Raw genomic sequence first — 22301 nt, 5'->3', positions numbered from 1 at the left:
GCAGAGGAGCATGGAGACGAGCCAGACACGAGTGTGTGAGGGCAAACAGTCCTAGTTGGAAACACAGCAGACAACACATCGCACAAGCCCATAGCCCATGCGCACACTAGCAATACAACAATGGCGCTCTGTCAACGCTCTCTGTACACAATAGGGGCAAACTAAATCATTTTAACCAGGACGAGGAAAACAAGTGATATGTTTGTGAAAGGCGAGAAGGATGGGGGAATCACAGCGGATCAGGAGGGATATTTACACCCTATAGTATGCCAATCTTTTGTCTATGGCCACAAGTTCCTGTAAATAACATCATCCCCTGAGGCTGAAATGGATATGGAGATCTGTAGATACATCAACTCTCTGTAGGTTTGAACCTCTTCCTCTATGCAACTGTGTTTAGCATGGAATAATTACTGTGACCATAAAGCAGCCTTTGGGGTCACAAATTAAGACTGCTACAAATTGAGGAAAACAACTCATGCTTAGAGTGTACGTGGTCATATTTCAAATTGTGTTCTCATAATAGCTGTATCTTCCTATAGTATTACACCATGCAAATGCACTTAAAAAATAAATAAAAAAAAAGTTATTTTGCCCATTTATTGGAGAACATTAGCTTATAGATGCTTCAAAGCTAACAAAAATGAAATCAATGCCACAAAAACTCTAATCTGGATTTTATGAGGTCTCTACCCTTGTGAAAAGGAAGTACACTTTAGCATTTTAAATTAAAATGTATTACAGTCTGATATACTGTATGTATATATATATATATATATATTTAAATACACACATGCAAGGTTTATAAATGCTTGTCAATACAGTTGGTAGTGCTCTTTAAGCATAATTCAGTTTACTGTTTGTATGTGACCCTGGATCACAAAACCAGTCACAAGTCGCACGGGTAAATTTGTGGCAATAACCAACAATACATTGTATGGGTCAAAATTAAAGATTTTTCTTTTATGCCAAAAATCATTAGGATATTAAGTAAAGATCATGTTCCATGAAGATATTTTGTAAATTTCCTACCGTAAATATATAAAACATTTATATTTGTGAGTGAATGCAGCACAATCGCCAACATAAATGGACAACTTTAAAGGTGATTTTCTCAATGTTTTGATTTTTTTGCACCCTCAGATTCCAGATTTTCAAATCTCGACCAAATATTATCCTATCCTAACAAACCATACATCAATGGAAAGCTTATTTATCAGCTTTCAGATGATGTATAAACCTCAATTTTAAAAAAATGACCTATGGTTTTGTGGTCCAGGGTCACATATGTACTTGTACACTTAAACATATTTGTAATTATACATTACAGAAGTGTACTTCTTTGAAGCGTGGTAGAAGATTGTTAAAACAAATTTATTTAAAATATACTTTAAAGTAAAACGTTTAATTTAGCGTTTAATAGTGTAAGAAAGTGTACACTTGTGGCCTTTTATTCTATTAATATTAAATTATATTATCTGCAAGAACAATAAAAACATAATATTTTTAGATTTTAAGTACACTACAATTGTGCATTCAACAAAATTAAGCACACTTCTTTTTCACAAGGGTAAACCATTTTAAAGTGAAACTTTGTATTTTCTTTCAATCCCTCGTAATTAAGCGTGTATTTAAGTACTTGTTAAAAGTTCACTATTCTGTTTTGCCTTGTTTGTTGCATAACATCAGTGCAACGCACAGTATTTTTTGTTAGTTTCAGGAAGAGAAATCTCTTCTGATCAGAATGGGATTTTGTTGTTGTGGCATTTTCAGCTCACTCTGCCTAATTGCTGGCAAGGATCAAGAGCGGATTAACGCTTAGGTGTGTGGGAGAAGTTGCATGCATGTACACATGCGTATCAGTGCGTTTGCGATTACTAGCCTGAAAATGAATGCTTAGTGGTTACAGGTCGTTTGAGTGAGCATGTGCTCATATATGAGAGCATGTGTGGGCTGAAGTATGCGTTTAGAGTTGACTTTTGCAGGGGAGTTGGAGTATGGCACCCATGATCCTGCCTTAAAACTCTACAATAAGATTAGCGAGTGCTTGCCGTGCCACATGCTGCTCTCCCTGCTCTTCTGTCTGAGCGCTGACACCTGAAACCCTGACCCAGAGACGATGACATCTGTTGCATGTTTTATCTATTACATGTTTTAATATTTTTGCAAGTAGCTTCAGAGGCAGAGGTGCCTTTGATGGACGATTACAAACTTTTTTTGGACTTAGGAATAATGTGCTCTGATGAATCTGGCAAAAATAAGACCAGGAGTGTATGTTAGGAAAGTAAATAGGGTCAATTTTGATTTCATGTTGACCTTAGAGCATAGAAATCTGATATTTCAAAGAAACTGAAAAACTCTAAAGAGAGAAGATGCAGACACAAGTAAACAACAGTGGCCTGACACTGAGACTAAATCTATCTTTAGTGAATCCAGGCTTCTTTGTTCATATATTTCTTGCTCTAGAGGGATAGGAGTGTATCTCTGTATACTCTTATAGACTCCGGATACAACCGGATACAAATTTTCAATGACACTGTACTGCTAAGTATGCCAAGACATGCAAGACAGAACATATACTAGTGTGTACGGCCTACATGGATTAGCCATTCAACCTATAGAGCTGGTAAGCAAAGAGAGGCATTGAGAACTCTCTCTCTCTCTCTCTCTCTCTCTCTCTCTGTGTGTGTGTGTGTGTGTGTGTGTGACACTAATCTGTTAATCTTGTTAATGCCTTTGCAGTTGGTGCCCTAACGTCCAGCACATGAAATAAAGGAAGGACAACACGATCACCAACAGCTGTTGACTGTTTGCTGCCCATCACACACACACACACACACACACACACACACACACATACACGTGCACTCCCACTAAAGGTTCCGCTGTTGTATGGTTTCTGTTGCAGTTTATCTCAGACAAGATGTTGGAAAGGTAGAGGAAGCGAAATTTTTAGCAAAGGAATCGTAACTACATCTGAAAAAGGCTGGTTTTGACAAAAGCATAACTAACAAACATAATCTGTAGATGGACAATTACTCCCTTCAACTTGATGCTCATCCCTAAATTATTAGTATGTGTATTTTTTAAAGATAGGGGAGTTGAATGAGAAAAATAAGTTGGGAACAGCCTTTGTGAAAGTAAAGGTGCCAAAAGGGGGTTTTCGTAGTGATGCCATAGAAGAAGTATTTTTGGTTCCTCAAAGAACCTTTCAGGGAACAGTTCTTAAAAGCACCAATTGTGTGAAGTGTGAAGAACTTATTAATAATCTAAAGAACCTTTTGTGGAATGGAAAAGTCCCATGGATGTTAAAGGTTCTCCATCAATGCCAACAATGAACCTTCATTGTATGAGTGTATGTTATTTTCATGTTGTCTCCATTTACTTTCTTCTCCTGCTGAAAAGACCATCACAGATAGTCATAAGCATGCTTCCCACTAGCAAAACCACCAAAAGACTGTGCAGTTTACCAGCTAGACCAGCAACCCAACCAACATTAACCAGCCTGGACATTTATACAGGTCTAAGCTAGTCTTTTCAGCGGGAATATGTTGCATCCTTTCTGTTTCTTGCAGAATTTTCAGTAAAAGTGAGTTCCACTGTTTTGTGACAAGGCATTTGGGGGGGGGGGCAGAATGAAGGTGAGGGACGCTGACGGAGTCACTTTCGCAGAGAAAATCTGTCATGTCCTCTTTTCACCGATCCAGAACTCTAGCGTAGTCCTGCAAAGGGCAACCTCCTTCGCTCTTCAGATCGGCAAAGATCTGCGTGAAGAAATGCGGGTCTGCGTTGATGCGCAGCATCTTGGCACTGGTGACGTCGATAATGGCCAGACAACGGTCCCAGAATGCCTCTTTACCCGACTCCACCAGGAAGGGCTTGAGCGGGTACGAGATCTCGTTCCCCATGTAGGAGTAGGACAGGTACAGACAGGTTAGTAGAATTGCTTGGAGCTCATGCTCTGAAGACACCACGTCGCCATCCACCACGTCACGGCACAGCATGTACACGAACACCACGTTGGCTGGGGTCACAAAGGCCTGGTCCTGCCAGCCCTGGAGCAAGAGTGAGCGGTCCACAGCCCGCAGCCACAGTATCGGATCTGCGGGGGAAAGGTGCTTGAGCCGATAGCAGCGGCCACACAGAAAATCGCCCAGGCAGCGAAGCAGCTCACTAGTCGAGGCCTGGACGATCACACGCTTGGGTGTGGAAGTGCATGTAGGTGCAATCTTCTTAACAGAGGAAATCTGCTGCGGTTTTACGTAACCCAAGCCCAGGCCTAGACCCGCTGGACCCTCATAGCTAGTGAGATTGGCGCAGGACAGAGACTTTTTCACATTTTCGTGGTTTAGGTGCAAGACCGGATCCTTTTGGTAGATGTTATTGTTGTTGAGAGGAGCCCCAAAGGCGCCATGACCTCCAGGATAGGCTTTTTTGGACTCACCCCGCTTCTTGGTGGAGGCCACCAGTCGTTTCCAGGTGAGAGCGGGGAGGAAAATGGAATGGCGTTTGAGGTTGCGGTCCTTTTGAGTGTTCAGCGAGCGGCTGCTCAGGCTCGGGTAATGGCTTAGAGAACCGGGCCGGTCGTCATAATAACCAGGTTTTCGAGTACCCGGCGAGAGGGATAGTACGGTACCCATGAGTCCACTGAGGTGGTGAAGCGACCGGCAGTGTGGGTTAATGTGGCTCAAAAATAAAGTGCTTGTGCCTCACTGTTTGAATGCTGGAAGGTCAAGACTGGGCTGGTGAGGGGCATGGATGAGTTCCTGAGAAGATTACATGCAGAGCATTATAATACATTTTTTAAATGACAGATACAAATTCATGTAAATAAAGAGAGAACACTATGACATGCAGTTTTGGGAAACACAATATTCTGTATTTTCAGCTTCAGAATTATGAATATTTTTACTCTGGTGTCACCATTTCATTTACCAAATTTAGCATTTTAATCAACAGTAAAAATTTTGTTAACCTATTATCAAATGTCTTGGAGTATCGCAATAATATCGGATTGCGAGTTCAGTATGGTAATATGTATCGAATTGTGACATGAGGGTATCGTTACACCCCCAATAATTATGCATCAGTTCTGATTCTCAAACTTGATTGGCTTCTTTTGGAACGGTTTACATTGACAGAGAAAAATACATAAACTTAAAGGCATTTTTTTTTGTTGCTTTATATTAAGTTGCTTTATATTAATTCAAATCTAGTCAAATAAAATGTATTTGTATAAAGCGCATTTCACAATGCTTGTTATAAAGCAGCTTTACAGAAAATCATGATGCAATGCTTATAATATCTTAACATCTTTATGCCTTACAGTTGCCTTTAGCAGATTAGAGATGGGCAATAATATAGTTTACATTTTGTAAGGATACAAGCAATTATGCAGTAGAGATATGCTATAGATAATGCATGCCATAGACATATACACCTACTTAAAGAGTTGTATATAAAAAGCTGAACAATAATATATTTTTTTGCAATGAAAAAAAAATAAAAAATCAGGCAACTGTTTACCACCATGTATAAAATAATGACAAATATTTAAGATTCTCCACTAATTCTTTCGGTCACTAATAAAGTCATTTTGTTCTGACCTTGTTAATTGATTTATTTGACCCCAAATTAAAAAATATGTTATCATTTACTTATCCTCATGTTGTTTCAAACCTTTCTCTTTATCTGTGGAAGATTGAAAATGTAGCCTAATGATGCATTCAAGATTCAAAAAGACCAAAATATGCATAAAAACATTGTAAATGTTTCCAAAGAGTGGTCCACGCGATGTGTTTTATCGGACTCCTCTGAAGCAATGCAATAGTTTTGTGTGCCAAAAAGACTGAAATTTGAAACAATCTTGATATTTGTCCCGTGTGGCTCTCCTTGGTGTTCTCATAACCATTTATTATTTGAGTCGTGAATGAATCCTTTTCAATGGATCAGTTGACCAGTTCACAAGTTCACAAAACTGATCTGAATGATTCGTTCACAAATCAGACTGACTTAATCATCCAGTCGTAGCAGTTACAGCTCAATGGAGGCAGGGGGATATTATCAGTATATAATTACTTAAATTTCGGTATATGTATATGAACCAGGTTTGTTAATTTTATTATTAGGCTAGATTATTTTATGATGTTTTTGTGTCCGCTTTGAAGCTTGAAATCTCGGCAGTCCCCATTCAGTTGCAAGAAAATAAGAAAGAAAAAGACATAGGCTACGGTTTGGATCAACATGAGAGAGAAATCTGTATTAAATTATAAAAATCGATCTGTTCTCAGACTTTTTGTAGATATTTGTTAGTACTCAGAACAGCAACTGTTGAGAGAACAGGCAAAATTTGACCCACTTGACTATATGTGAACCACAACTAAACATGTAAAAGCAAACCATAAACAGCACAATTTTCTGTGTTAGGCTATTTCTACACACACCTTTATTTTGTACTTGATTTTAGGTCATGTTCCTATAATTACATCAGAGTAATTAATTTGTAGAGCTGTATGCATAATGCTATTGTATTAATGTTGTGAAAATAGCAACATTAAAGTACGGTATACCTGAATAGCCTACTTGAACCAAATTGTTGTAATTAGTAAAGTTATTGTTACTGCAATAAAACTGGTAATTTGTTATTAGCTGCCTCTGTCATTAAGAAAGTTTAAATGACAGAAGGATTCTCACCCTGAGATCCAATTTTAATCTATTGTGGTTTTACATTTACATTAGTAGCAATGGTCACTGTACTATTTAGGTTATCACTATTAGGTTCCAGTGTTTTGCTCACCTGTTCGGAGGACATCAGTGGATCGCATCAGCTCAACCCTGCGTCTTGACTGCGTCCTGCACATCACACGCACGCGCTAAAACGCGCCGCACGCGCTTACTGCATTAATGTTTGCATTAAATCCTTCCCTCGCGCAACTAAACCTGAATCTGACAACATAGTAAACTTAAGCGCATCCAACAGGAGCTGTTCTCTGTGTCCGCTCCAGTTAGAAACAAAGTCGTTCAGGTTCACTGATGCCGTTCCAGTTCAAATATGTCCATTATCCAGAAACGCTGCTTGTTAAGTGTCCTCATTTGAAGTTGCGCGAATTAATTTGAAGAAGAGGATTTATTACACCACATAACACTTTCACGACATTCCAGTTCCATCTCTTATGCACTATGAACAAACAGCTGATGAATCCGAGTAGCCTATGTTTGGGCCAGTTACAGAAAATCCGCCAAAAATATATCCTATATATGCAAAGGCGCACGCATATAAGTCTTTATAATAGAGCCTCCAGTCCTGGTATTGACAGCAGGAGTTTGTGCTCTGGTCCCCTTTGCCGCACATCAGGCTTTCTGTTTTCAGCGGAGACTCCTCCTCGAGACATGTGACCTCCTCCTCCTCCGCTAATATCGTCCGATTGACTGACTGACTGACTGACTGACTGGCACACAACAGCTCTGTAGATACTCATGATGAACACGCGTAGAGACCAATAGGTATACAGAAATACATCGGCCGCAAAAAGCGTTAGAATTAATTATTTTTACTTTTATTTGGAATGTTGCAGTTTTTATTATAGACTATTTCTAAAGTATTTAAGATTTATCCGTGCACATAATTATTATTATTTTATTTTTTTTAATTCATGTACCCTCGTAATTTTTTAGCAAAATAACTACCCATCCATCTTGCAGCGTCATCTTCTCTTCTCAGATGACGTGTTTACCGGCGTGAGGGCGGGGCAACCTGTCACTCACATGACATCACATAGCAAACCACAACCATCCAATCAATTCCTTATGGACAAAATCAAATCCGAATCTACATTTTTTACTGGTTCGAGAAGCCTTTTCACTCACCATAATATAGGGAAGAAAAGATTATCGCAACTTCCATTTCATGTCAACTTTATTTATTTAATTTTTTTGTTGTTTCGTTTTTTTTTTAGGCTACTTTCTATGAATCAAATAATCCTGATTATTTTTTATAAAAAAAAAAACAAGCAATTCAATTTAATATAAAAAATTAAGCAGCACAACTATTTTCAACATTGAAAATAATAAGAAATGTTTCTTGAGCAGCAAATCAGCATTATTAGACTGATTTCTGAAGGATCATGTGACACTTAAGACTGGAGTAATGATGCTGAAAATTCAACTTTGCTATCACAGATATACAAATATATTAAAATAGATTTAATAATAATAATAATATTTCTCAATTTTTTGATGAGGAAAAACTCGATGAGGCTTAACACACACACACACACACACACACACACACACACACACACACACACACACACACACAGGTAGGTTAGGTTTAGGGGATAGAATATACAGTTTGTACAGTATAAAAATCATGTTTATCGTGGAATGTCTTCATAAAACATGTAAACCCAGCATGTGTGTGTGTGTGTGTAGTAGAACTATGCCCACTAAAGCTAAAATGCAAGACCCATTTAGCCTATAACCTACTTACTGACATATATAGGCTACTGTATACTGTATCATAATTAATTGAAAGGCCTGTACAATTGTGAGCTTTTCATATATAAAAGTGAACAAATATCTTTCTACGGTTTCGCGTCTTCCGGCATAGAGAGAACAATTGCCCCTTGTTGAGTAATAACAGCATGGAGCTGATAAGATCACAGTAGCACAGGAACTTTATATCACTTGATTACAAAGCGGCTCAGCAAATACAACAAAGTGTTCCTCAGAAAGAGTGAGTTGGAACTCAAGCTAACAGGTGCCCATGAGTGGTTTTTTGTCAGAGTAGACATTTTCACCATTCAGAAAACAAGTAATTCTGTGTGGCTGCTGCTGCACATGCTTCCTCTTCTGCTTAAGAAGGATTTATGACCAGGGTTCAGCACATGGCGCTTCATGTATTGTTATTCACTGAATGGGGATGGAATGTGCAGTTTGCAATGATGAAGCTGTGAAGAAATCTCTCTTGTTGTCTTTTTTTCTTCTTCATACTGTACCTGTTGTCATGCCATTTCACCTTCTGTTGGTGTTGGAGCGGTAGAACGCAAGAGAGATATACTACCGTTGTAAAAAAAAATAAAAAATTATAAAAAAAAAATAGTGTGCTTAATTGTACTGACTATGTACTTTGTTGTGCTTTAAAGAAATTGTAAGAGTATGTATAGTACTTGATTACCATTTTAACATTAAACATTATTCAATGTTCAAAGATAATATATTTTAAAAGTACTAAAATTCAACATCACGTGTAAGTACTAATATATTTAAATATATGAGAGACACGTTTTAGTAGAAATTACATTATATTTTAGTTTACCATAAATGCTGGCAAGCATATACTGTACTTCAACCATATTTAAAAACAATCAAATTATGAAATTTCATATAAAGATGTAATTTATTAAGTCCAACTTAAATATGTCAAATAGCACTTTAAAGATTAAATAATTGCATTTAAAACAAATTTAATACATTTTAATGTAATTGCACTTAACATGCAATGCAGTTCTAAAACATTACATTCAGTTTGCACTTAAGTATAATCTTTTAAAATATAATATTTCCGTGATAAATACTCTTTATAAAGGTATGCTAAAAATGTTTTACTTCCTTTTCAAAAAGGTAGACTTGGTAATGGGGTAAATAATAGTAACTTTGAAAATGGAGCTACTGCAATTCCAGTCCTTCAACACTACAGCACATTTGAGTGAGACTGACTGATAGTGAACATGAATAGTGACTTGTGACCACTGAATTTGCAATCTCAAAGACAGTGAAATCAAGTGAGTAACAAACAGACTGCCAGAGATTTGTTTGTTTTCTACACTGTTATATTTTACATGCAGGTATATGCTGCCCTCTAGTGGTCTAAAGCAAGAAAGCCTAAACGTCTATAGACTGACTTGAACTTTAACATCTGGTATATATTTTTTTGACATTACATCTGACATCATATACCATGGCCAAACATTTGAATGATTGCCTTGGCAAATATGTAAAAAAAAAAAAAAAAAAAAAAAATATATATAATAATAATAATAATAATAATAATAAATATATATATATATATATATATATATATATATATATATATATATATATATATATATATATATATATATATATATACACATACATACTACGTGACCCTTTTTTCAAAATCTGGGACACTCATTCAGAAAAGCCTGTATTACTGTAATTTATGCAGTTCAAGCCTGTTTGACCAAAAGTGATAGAGTGAATAAGTGAAAGAGGAGAAAGAAGGACATTAAAATGACACTGTAGTATGTTGTATGCAGAGGTGTAAAATACTTGAGTAATTTTACTTGATTACTGTACTTAAGTATTATTTTGGGGGATTTTTACTTTACTTGAGTACAATTAAAAATCAGTACTTTTACTTTTACTTAATTACATTTTTTAAGAAAAAAAGTACTTTTTACTCCTTACAATTTTATTTACAGTCAAAAAGTACTTCTTTTTTGGAGATCACTTCATTCTATTTTTCCTTGCTATTGCCAAACCAATTGAATTGCGCTGATGCCTAGTTTAATTAAGTTTAGTGTCTAGTCTAATTTAATGAGATTTTTTTTCACATTTCACCAAATTGGTCAGACATATTCATTGGTCCTTTGGAAGTGACGTCATGTCGCATCTATTACCACAATGCACAGCACGTTGACCTATAAATTAGAGAAATTATTACAGTCATTCTCAGGGGGACAATCCAGCAGCCGAAGAGCGTACCACCCCCAGGGGCCGCCATTGGCTAACAAGCCATCACCTGCTGTTAGCATTCCATTGACTTCCATTCATTTTGGTAGGAGTGTAACAGTTCACAAAATTCACGGTTCGGTTCGATACGATACACTTGTGTCACGGTTCGGTTCGGTACGGTTCGATACAGCAAAAAGAAAGAAATGCCAGAGAAATTTCCTTGATTCAATTTTTTTTTTTTTTATTAAAACTAACATCATAAAGTATGATTTTTTTTTTTTACTTTGAGCAATTCTGGAGCTATAATTGACTGTTCTTAGGAGCATATAAAACCAAACAGCTCCTTGGAAAAAATGAAATTTAATATTGTAGTAGTTATAAACAAAGGTTTATTTTAGTTCAGATTAACATTTGAGGGCAGCAATTGTATTCATAATGTCAAAATAAAACCGACGTAATGGCATTGACTGGCATTCAATGGCATTGAAGGCATTGTAGCCTACTATTCCTGCCAAACTTCCATGGTTGCAGTTAGTGTTACTACAGTAAATCCATGGTAAATGTTGCAGATCTGTGGACACTGGATAGTTCATTCATGGCACAATGTTTCTTCCTGGTTTCCACATCAGCGCTGTTTGATCCGTTAATAACGGAGAAATGTGAATGTTTCTCACTAGATCTCGCAGCGATGTTATTACTTCTGTGGCGATTTTAAATGCTTTCTTTACTGGATCTCTTATTAGCGCTGTGTAGTAACAGTGTCGCATGATCACGATTGGCTCGCGCTGCTTTGGTCCAAACTGATAAACGGTCCTTCAACCACACAATAACAAGCAGTTTCGTTCCTCTTGCATTACGTTTGCCATTTGATGTTGGGAATTGTTGTGGTCGCGCCGGCGTCTCTTACATTATGAGCGCGCTTGCCACGTGCAACACGCCTACATTTGAAATAACGAAATTTTGGTCGGCAGGAAAAATGGTCCAACGAACCGAACCATTCTACGAATACGTGTATCGTTACACCCCTACATTTTGGCGTCACTTTGACAGCGAATAACTTTACATCTGAGGCGTTTGAAGACTCCATTTGTCCATTGTTTATGGTCCAAAATCAGCCACAGGATCAAGAGCACCAGTGGCTGTACCTTAGCGAATTCTTTTCTTTTAGTGGTAAAAGCATGTTTAGTTGATTGTTTAAAGAATGTTGCATATAGGCATTAGATAGTAGTCTTATAGTTTGATAAATAAATACAATTAAATACAAACAGTTCTAAAGCAGGATAAAACCTTGTATGTGGTTCATTCACTTCATGATTTTAGAGATTAAAAGCTTAAATAAGAATCTCTAGTTTTCATTCTTGCTATTACTTTTACTTCTTTAATACTCAAGTACAATTTTAATGTGGTACTTTTTTACTTTTACTCGAGTACGATTCTGGCCAGATACTTTTACTTTTAATTGAGTAAAATTTTCCCTCAGTACTTGTACTTTCACTTGAGTAACATTTTTTAGTACTTTTTACACCTCTGGTTGTATGCTATTGTGATGGCTGAATATTGCAATAATATGAAATACAGAGGTTATTTAAAAATAAAAATATATAAAAATTCCTTTTTTTTCTAAGTATTGAATAAATGTATGTAGGGGAAAACCTAGATGTCTCAAAATGTCTAAAACATGCTCTCCCACTTTTCTTTAAATTTGTATTATAGCCTATGTACATCATAAACATACAGCAATATCTGAATATCTGAATCAGAAATAAGAAATATTTATGCTCTTGTTTTTTCTCCTGTCTCAGTGACATCAGACCCATACATCAAGCGATCTGAGTCAAACGGTAACCCAGTTATAATATAGAAATGTTTACATAGACTAAATAGAGCAAAAATGTTCCACATGACCCAATTTCCAAGATTAACCTCATTCAGCATGTGATCACGCTTCTCTTTCATTGGTTGAAAATCTAAAAGAGATAGAAACCTTGCATGAGTTTTGCATTTAAAAAAACTCTTGCTAGTATTGCAAGAAACATTTGTACAGGGACAAATGGAATATTTTAATAATCAAACACAGAAGAACACATACTGGTTGATCTGAACATTGATATATATTTTTTTTTTTGTCCTAAAATGGCCTTTTATTTTTGTTTTTGCTGCATCCACTGCGTGACAGAAGGAGGCAAAACTAAAAATTTACTGTTAAATGTTATTTTTTTAGCATAATTTTTCTTTATTCATTTTCATAATAGTTTCATAATGTATTTTGTGAAGTCAGAGTATGTTGTACCATGTGTAAGCATGAGGTATACGTTCCTTTTTAAACATAAGCAACGTGTTTTGCTACCTTACAAGGAAGTTGTAAGTCCCAGAGTGGTGTGTATAAGCTCAATCCTAACTGTATTGAGAAACAGGGGTATGACGGGGTGAGAAAAGGAGAAACACAGAGAAACCATATACAGCTGGCATGATGGGGTGAGGGGATAGAGAAATGGGGAACAGAGAAATTTAGAATGAAGATCACCTCGCATGTAGCCTTATTCTTCTATCCCTGTTTTTCTCATATGTCTGATATATGTATAAAAATAATAAACGAGATCTCTTGGCAAAGTAACTGGTGCAGCTTCCATGATTCAACCATAATGGGGAAAACCATGGTTTTCAAATCCACACTTTGATCTATTCTATCATAACTGGTTTGTATCTTATATAACATTATTTTACTTTTTTTTTTTAACTAAATTATTCTCATAACATTTTTAACTGTGGAGTTCATTTCTATTTTTACATGAATATTTGAAATATCGCTCATGTCCACACCTTGACCCTTGACAGGTTTTAATCAATATAATATCAACGCGTGTGGGTCGAGAGGTCAGATGTTACATTTTGTGACAGCTTACATTTAGGAACCAGAACCCTGTCCCCTGTTTCACAGACAAGACTTTAGTCTAGTCCCAGACTAAAATGCACGTTTGAGCTGTTTTACCCTAAAAAAAACTTGCACTGACAATCTTAAAATATACCAGCACTATTGATTTGTCCCAAGAAGCACAACAGTAATGTTTTTTCCTAGAGCACATTTATTAAAGATACTTAAATGTCCTAATTGAACTAAAGCTAATCCTGGCTTAATCTAAGAACTGTCTGTGAAACCAGGCCTATTCCAACCGACACACATCGATATTAAATTAATACACTGGATAGCATGATTTAAAGTGCATGAATCATAACAGTACAGATGTCTGGCTTAGATTTATTTTATTCTGTTAATATATTTGAAATGTAAAATGCTAGATCAGTGAATTTGTTTAGCTTATTGCTGGCGTGCCCTTGTCTTGCTTATACTGCCATGGCTTCCAATCTCACACCGAATGGCTTATGTCTGGGATAAATCATACAAATACACCTGTTATGCAGTTTTGTAAATGTCCTTATTCATTTTCTTCACTAAATTCTTGCAGCACACTGAATAACAAGTACATAGACCACTGTCCATGGTGCTGAAATGAACAAAATAAGCTCACAATCACAGCCTCTTTGGATGAAAAACAGGCGGGGAAAACCATTAGAAAAGCACAATTACTGAATTGAATAACACATTATGGGGTTTTATAATGAAACACAACTGTGCGTATTTTTAAATGTATGTAAATGTAGTTTAACTACATAAGGATCTTTTTATTAGCATTTTTTTGCAAGACGCCAAATTCACAGTCAACCTATTTAGTTACATGTATTGCCTTTTTTTATTTACAACCTTATTAATAGCTTTTAAAACTTAAGGACATTTATTCCATTTGGTTTGCTGATTCTCATCCAAATAGCACACAGATACCACACTCATATTTCAAGCATACGTGATGGTGCACGATGCGAACTTGTGCAGTGTAGTGTATCATTTTGATTGACAATATTTCTACCCTTCAAAATTTTACAATATAAAAAACTCATTTTAATCATGATCTCCTCCTACCTCTCTGAACACACACCTATACACAAACACACAGGTAGACATGATGAGGGGATGCAGCGCGATGCTTATGTCCTCAGATTCATCTGCTTTTGGTACAGCATAAAGTCATCTGGTATGGAATCTGTGCAAAATACCAGAAGAAAAAAAAGTCACTCTGAGACTAAAACACTGTATCGACTATCGAGATGTACACGCTTTCAATTTGAAGCTCACAGTACACTGAACCATTACAATTCCGATTTTATATTTCTATATATAGTCTATAATTTTCAAATTGACCCTCAGATACTGAGATTCCATTTAGAATGCATCTCAGATCATGTTACTTACCATTGCATCTATAGCCGAGATTAGACCATATGACGTTCTCCTGGGAGAAGCAGAAGACGCCCAACCGCCCTCCTCTCATAGTGGTGTCTATCACGACTCCTGAATCGGCCACCAGGGCTGTACCTTCATACAGTCTTAATCTGTCCCATAGATATAAAGAACCCAGTCAAACTCTACAAAACTAAATATTTCAAGTTCTAATAGTAAGAGATACGATTGTGTGAGTCCTCATTCATAGAAAAATGTTTTGTGTATCTCTTAAAGTTAAATCAGATCAGCTCTTACCTTATGTAGCCCACCTGTGGGCGGTGAGAGAGGTGCCAGCGATAGGACGTTCTGTCCTTCCAACCCACATTTCTTGGGTCCTTCCAAAGCAAAGTAACTTCCCCTGATGTGTCTCCTGTGTGCCACAGGGCATTACGCAGATACTCACCAGGGCCGGTACGAGACTTCACTGCCTGGAAGAGTGAGGTAAAAAGAGACTTCTGAGCAATGTTAATAAAAGGCATTTAAACATGAATATATGCACTACTGTTTCAAAGTTTCTTGTGAGATTTTTAAAAAGAAATTAATACTTTTAATTAGCAAGGACGCATTAAATTGATCACAAGTGGCAGCAAATAATTTTACATTGTTAAGGAAAAATTCTATTTCAAATAAATGCTGTTCTTTTGAACTTTCTATTCATCAAAGAATCCTGAAAAAAAAAATTCAACATAAAATAATAATAAATAATAATAATAAATGTTTCTTGAGCAGCAAATGAGAATATTAGAATGATTTCTGAAGGAGCAAGAATGTAACACTGAATACTGGAGTAATGGTGCTGAAAATTCAGCTTTGCTATCACAGGAATAAATTACATTTTAAAATATATTCAGATAGAAAACATTTCACAACAATAATATTTTTACTGTATTTTTTGATTAAAGGTCCCATTCTATGCCCCTTTTCACAAGATGTAAAATAAGTCTCTGATGTCCCCAGAGTGTGTATGTGAAGTTTGAGCTCAAAATACCCAACAGATCATTTTTTACAGCATGTTTAAATTGACATTTTTTGGGGCTCAGAAAAACGAGCCGTTTCAGTGTGTCCCCTTTAAATGCAAATGAGCTGCTGCTGGACGACCCAGGGGGCGGAGCTTCATGAGCTCGCGCTCAGTCTGTCAGGAAAAATTCATCTCACGGAATGATGATAATATAAGAAACTCTCAGTAACGGCGTTCATTTCGAGTCGGACAATAATGCCTACAGAGTCAGATTGCTGTATAGAGATGAAACAGGTATAGTTTAGTAGTTTAATTACGGTTATTATAACGTATTTGTCATCTGCTTGTAGGCTATGTATCCATTATTTATTAATAGCCTACAAGTCTGCTGTCTGAATGATGATCAAACATATACTGATGAGTTTAATAAAGTTTATTGTACATCACACAAAAGATGAAGCGTCAGTTTTACTTCAGAAAATCACCGTAAGAGCTGAGTAAACACAGTAGGCTAAGTTATAAGAAGTGCGCAAGTAGCCAGTAGAGTTGAGGGAGCATTCCTGTGGGCGGAGGTTAGTCAAGAAACGGTTCTGGTGATGTCACTAATGCAGGATGTAGAGGGGTGTAGTCCAATCGAGCCGTTTTTTGTAGTCAACCTCTGTTAAATAAAATATCTCGCTTGGCATTGAACTTTGAGCTTTATAATTTTACAGATATTATTTATGCTCTAACAGCAACATTACACACTAACTAAAGTTTGAAACATGGAATCGCATGCAACGGGACCTTTAAATAAATGCTGCCTTGGTGAGCATAAGCATAATCATTTTTGAATCAGGCCTACATTATGTCCCAAATGTTCTCCTTTCTCCCTCCAGATTCCTTTCTCGCATTCGTAAAAATGCAATACTGGTGAATTTTTGTGTATTCAATGCTTTATTTATCTGCCACAATAATTTACTACATTTGTTTTGCTTTTCTCAGCAAATATTCACATTCAGTTAATTCATTAACATTAATCTGCATATCAGGTTCCTTACAAAAAATAAGTATACTTTAAGTATACTTAAGTAAAGTTCAAGTATATTTTGGCTACTTTATGTATTATACTAATATCAATGTACTAGTAGTATCCTTGTAAGTGTACTATTTCAATACTACTTGGGACTAAACTGACCCACTTTTTAGTGTATAAAAGTATACTTTTAAGCATACTTTAAGTGTAACAGTAGTAAACTTTGAGTGCACAACTAGTTTACAACTGCGTTTTTCATTTATACTGAAACTATACTACAAGTGAACTTATAGGTGTACTGATAGTTTACTAGTCAAATACTTATAGCACATTTCTTAGTAGTTTTATACTGCAAGTATACTTCTATCTTTAAGTGAACTTAACGTCATACATATAGTTTACTATTTATATATAATTTTTACACTTTAATATACTACTATATTTCTATTTAGGTATTAATTTTTATAGTTTAAATATACTTTTCACTGTACTTTAAGTAAATTTGAAGTCAATTCCTATGTACACTACCAGTGGACAAAAAAATTAAAATACTCAGAATTAGGAACATATGGGCGATTCCACAGTTTAGGGCTAACTGCAAGGACAACAGCCTCCAAAAATCAATCTTCATGGAGAAAGCCATTCTCCTCAGGTTAACATCCTGAGAAAACCTGGGGTACAGCTGTGTGAAAGGCAGGATAAATCTGGCAATGGTAAACTAGTAAACTTTGATCAAAGTTGAGTTGATGTCAAATTTAACGTATGTAACATGGACGGAAAAAAAATGTAAGTTCAAGCAGAAAGTGTACTTAATCTAATTCAGTTTAATAAAATCTGGTTGAATCCCAGTTCATGTTTTACTTTGTTCCTAATTTGGTATAGTTATGAGTCATGCGTTGTGTATGGTTCACAAAACTGGTAATAGGACTTCCATGCAGGCAGGGTGGCCATCTAATATTATCTGTTCTATAAACTTAAAGGTGCATTTTTGAGTCTGGTATGTTCATAAACTGAAAGCCAGCAAAATTACTAACAAATACCACAGGTATATTTTTCTAATTTATTTGCCAAATGTAGAAGACAAAGGAACTCCAACAAGTGTGCTAAGTTATAACGTGTGTAACGTGGACGGAAAAAAATTAAACAATCCTGCAAGATTGCCTTTGTAACACAAAATAATACCATTTCATGAAAACTGGCATAGAATAGAACAAGAATAGAACAAGTTCATAACACATTAAAATAACCTGTCATCATACTATCAAATTTAAAGATCATACAGATTGTGTTAACGCACTATTAACGTGTTAACTTCGTCAGCCTAAGCTATCAAAAAAAAAAAAAAAAAAAAAAAACAGAAAAATGTCATTGACGATGTTGACTTTCATGAACAGCTTATTGAGTCAAAAATACGCCGAAAACAACGTTGGAAGTTGGACAGACTGAAAATTTCCGTCTAAGTTACGAACAAGATGTGCAGAATCTGTCAAAATGTATAAAACCACCATTCATGCACGCTCTTTCACGATGAACGACGCTTTCGGTCCGAAACCACTCGCAATCATCCGACTTGCACACTCTTTTATCCTTTCTCACCACAATGATCCTATTTAATGTTTACTTAACCAAAGTTTACCACGTTCGTATCATTTTAACGTTCGTAACCTTTTGGACAGAATCCACAAACTTACCCACATTCGTCGAAATCCGTGAAATCCTGTTAACCCTTTCTCACACGCAGAGCGACCGTGACCTAGACAATCTTATTTCTTTGAGAACCGTTGAGACATTAGGAGATGGAAATTCAGCGTCAGAATAAAATGTTCGAGCGTTATGATTTTTGGACAGAAAATCTCGGCCCCTGTTTTATCCCGATTTATTAACAATTTATCATGTAGCAACGCATATGAGAATTTAACCCACACAAGATGGTTTTATCGTTATGCTACTGATAGAATTACATGGAAAAATTATATCTCCGCTTCCTTTAGAATCATATTTTAACGTGCGTAACTGCTTGGACAGAAAGTGTAACGAACGTTAGTAAATGTTTCCATTGCATCGTGGTGGATTAAGGGAATTCTACTTTCAGTGTTAGTAGTAGTATTTTGTAGAAGACACACCAAAATAAATGTTTTGCGCCAAAATTCAGGATTTTATTAAAGGAAATGAAAGAAATGACTTAGGAAAAATCCAGATGCACTGAATGTCCCACCGTGACATCCGCAATTTATGGGGACGGAAATAAAATAAAGTCTCATTACACGATAATGCCAAGGCCTAGTGGGATAAAAGTAACTTTATTATTTCTTACATCTATCTTTAACAAAATAGTGAACTAAAAATAAAAAAATGACAACAACTCGGTATTATTCAATCTATATTGTTCATTACACCCCTTGTGGACAGATACTGTGGAATCGCCCATATCTGTTCTCTTTTTAAATCAATATTTTTTAAACAATGTAAAACTATGGGAAAATACTAATTAATAGGTTACTCAATCAAAAGAGTAAACAACTACAATCCAATTATACTTAGAATACTTAATTATACTTTTAAGTACATCTCGATCAAAAGATTGAGTACAAGTATAAGCCAAATATACTTAGACATTTAGATTTCAAGTATACTTAAGTGTAATTTTAAGTATATTTCTGAGAAGTACAAAAAAAGTAGACTGAAAGTTTTATTTTTAGTTTAAAAGAAGTATACTAGTAGCACACATAAACTTCTTTTTTTGTAAGGGGTGCATAATATCAATTGACAGCCCTAATTTGAATGCATATTTTAAATTGACTTTACCTTAAGCTGTAGTCCAGGCTGAGCTGAGGCTTTAAAGGGTAAATTCTGCCAGTATGTCTGTTCTGTCTGTTTCCACATCACCACATAGAAGCTGGAAGAGTCCTGATAGCCAAAGATGAAGCCCACGTAATCATCATCAGTGGCCGTGTTCACATGGATCGTGCCCTCAAAATCAACACCATTAAATGCTGTGTAACCTAAATAAAAAAACAAAGAGGTTAGGCTAATAGTTGTTGAGACACAGAAATGTCAATTAATCTGTTGAAAGTGAAGTAAATGAACTGTAAAAGTCACAAAACAAAATGTACGAAAATGTAAAAGAGTTTTATGTACACTATTAAAACATGTTAAAACAATGTTTTACAAGAAAATACTATTTCAGTCTTTCTACTTCAAATTTTCACATTTAATTCAATGTATTACTTGCCATTTCTTTTTAATTATTTGTGACTTTTACAAGTAATTTCTGAGTATAAATTGTTATAAAGTAGGCCTAAACCTTACACAAATTTTTGTTCAGTGTACATACCCACAGCCAAACCAGGGTCGCTATTCATGGTCTGCACAATCTCCATTCCCTAAAAAAACACCAAAGTTGTTTTTATAATACTTTGTCTACAATAAGCACAACAATATAGGAAAAGCTAGCTGATCAAATAAAAGCCATTTTAATCAATAATCACCTTATTTAGTACCAGCCAATTGGGGTCGATCTGAGCATCTCCTTCAGGGTCAAGAATGACTGTCTGGAACGCCCTGAAATCTGTCATAGTGACCTCAGCACTTTCAGGGCACGCATCCAACAAGTCATTCACCTTATCGTTGTCGAAGTCTGTCTCACACATGTCACCAACTCCATTGGCTGAAAGGAGAGAAGGTACAAAACAAATATGTTAATTTCTAGACTGTGTCAATAAGACAATAAGTGTATGTGTATATATGTGACAGGTATCTTTGGAAAAGTATACTAGCATACTGGTTACCAGGGTGCATCATATTTTTACAATCTGAAAAGTCTGTGAAACAGCACATGTTGTTTTTTAAAATGTTATACTATACTACACTACATTGTTGTCACATAATCTCATTACTTCAGAAGTTTAGTTCAGTGAATGTTGGTCCAGATATCATCTCAGAAATAAAAAATAAAATTTTGTGTAAAATGTCCCACTCCAATAAAACATTATGACCTCCAGTTAAGCAAATATGTTTAAAGTTGTGGTTGATATTACTTTGAGTTCCTTCGTCACATTGGAAATAGAAAGCCAAGTTGAATAGATAGCATTGTGGAATATAGCATTTCGTGCAATGCGCTCTTCTTACTGCACATTCTGGCAAAAATAGTATGAAATTTAAAATTGACATACTGTGCACTGAATATATACTGCAGAAACAGTAAGTGTAGTATGCTTTTACAAAATACAGAATTAAGAATCAGACCATCAGTGTCTTTTTGACTGGGGTTAGGAACAAGTCTGCAGTTATCTGGACCAGGAGGGAGGATATCTGGAATTCCATCGTTATCATCATCATCGTCACACTCATCCCCAATGCCGTCATTATCCGAGTCCAGCTGAGAACTGTTGGGCACTTCAGGGCAGTTATCCCTCGTGTCCTGATATCCATCATCATCCCTACACACAGAGAATCATTTTCAGGTCTTTAAACACTAAATAAGCAGATATTTCTGAATAATGAATTATACCACATAAGAAATTGAACTGACTTATATTAAAGGGGTGGTTCGGGATTTTTGACATCGGACCTAATTTTTAAGTCAGCCTGGTTGTTATTCATCAGTGGAGACATTTTTTTTTAAAAATTATCCAGTCCTTATATTTTGGATAGTTAGCCGATGCTAGGCTAGCGCGAGTCAAGGGTAGATGTTAGCCAGCCATTAAAAACCGTTTTACCCACTCCACAGTGCACCAAACGCAAATCAATTATAACACTAGACTATCGATGCAAATGTCCGTTGAGAGAATAATGTTAGAAATCAAACTTACCTTTCATCACATTGCATTAGTTATAATTTGTTCCCTGTAATCATAAGCCTTGTCTACAGCAGCAGCGGAGTGATATTGATTACCTAGGCAACCGAGTGAGCCGGTACACACATGTACTGCACTCACTAGGTGTTTCTCAATGTCAAGGATACTTCCTTGGCAGGACTGGTCCTTCCAAGTCACTTCCTTCAAAGGCAAGACGAGGCTCCTCTTTAGCATTCTACTGTCTATGGTTTTTCAACGGCTCTGGAACAGGCTAGCAAGTGCACGTCAGTGCGTCATTACGTCAGTGAAAATGAAAAACAGAGCGTTGCTATGGACGCAGTTCTGTTCACTCGGGCAATATAATCGTTTTTAAATCAATAAACTCCTTTTTAATCATATTGATTCTTTGACTGTCAAGTGTGTTTATAAACAGTGCGGGTCAATTTGACTCATAACATAATGGATGTAATTATTTTTTTA

At 36.0% G+C, this 22301-nt stretch overlaps 2 protein-coding genes across 3 annotated transcripts in view; both read right to left on the bottom strand.

Moving 5' to 3' along the window:
- Positions 1–2892: 2892 nt before the first annotated feature.
- On the bottom strand, positions 2893–7332 carry LOC308696990 (cyclin-dependent kinase 5 activator 1). The gene is made up of 2 exons (XM_081376005.1): positions 6797–7332; positions 2893–4766 (listed from the first exon to the last, which is right to left on the bottom strand). Exon 2 carries the CDS (start codon positions 4638–4640, stop codon positions 3696–3698), a length of 945 nt encoding a protein of 314 aa, XP_081232131.1. The 5' UTR covers positions 4641–4766; positions 6797–7332; the 3' UTR covers positions 2893–3695.
- A 6455-nt stretch (positions 7333–13787) lies between these two features.
- thbs3b (thrombospondin 3b) overlaps positions 13788–22301 on the bottom strand; it is a 41611-nt gene continuing 33097 nt past the window's right edge. For both annotated transcript variants that reach the window (XM_081376959.1, XM_081376958.1), the window contains 7 exons: positions 21271–21464; positions 20514–20692; positions 20360–20408; positions 19831–20027; positions 15308–15480; positions 15023–15162; positions 13788–14813 (listed from right to left, as the gene is read on the bottom strand). In XM_081376959.1, the coding sequence (XP_081233085.1) occupies positions 14758–14813; positions 15023–15162; positions 15308–15480; positions 19831–20027; positions 20360–20408; positions 20514–20692; positions 21271–21464 (988 nt within the window). In that variant the 3' untranslated portion in view covers positions 13788–14757. The remainder of the gene's footprint in view (positions 14814–15022; positions 15163–15307; positions 15481–19830; positions 20028–20359; positions 20409–20513; positions 20693–21270; positions 21465–22301) is intronic.

This window comes from Scardinius erythrophthalmus (genome assembly GCF_964197995.2).
Source record: "Scardinius erythrophthalmus genome assembly, chromosome: 10".
Lineage (NCBI taxonomy): Eukaryota > Metazoa > Chordata > Actinopteri > Cypriniformes > Leuciscidae > Scardinius > Scardinius erythrophthalmus.
This window is presented reverse-complemented; position numbering and strand designations above follow the sequence as displayed.

Coding starts and splice junctions, on each gene's coding strand:
- LOC308696990 (XM_081376005.1), bottom strand. CDS start 4,640: ATGGGTACCGTACTATCCCTCTCGCCGGGTACTCGAAAACCTGGTTAT.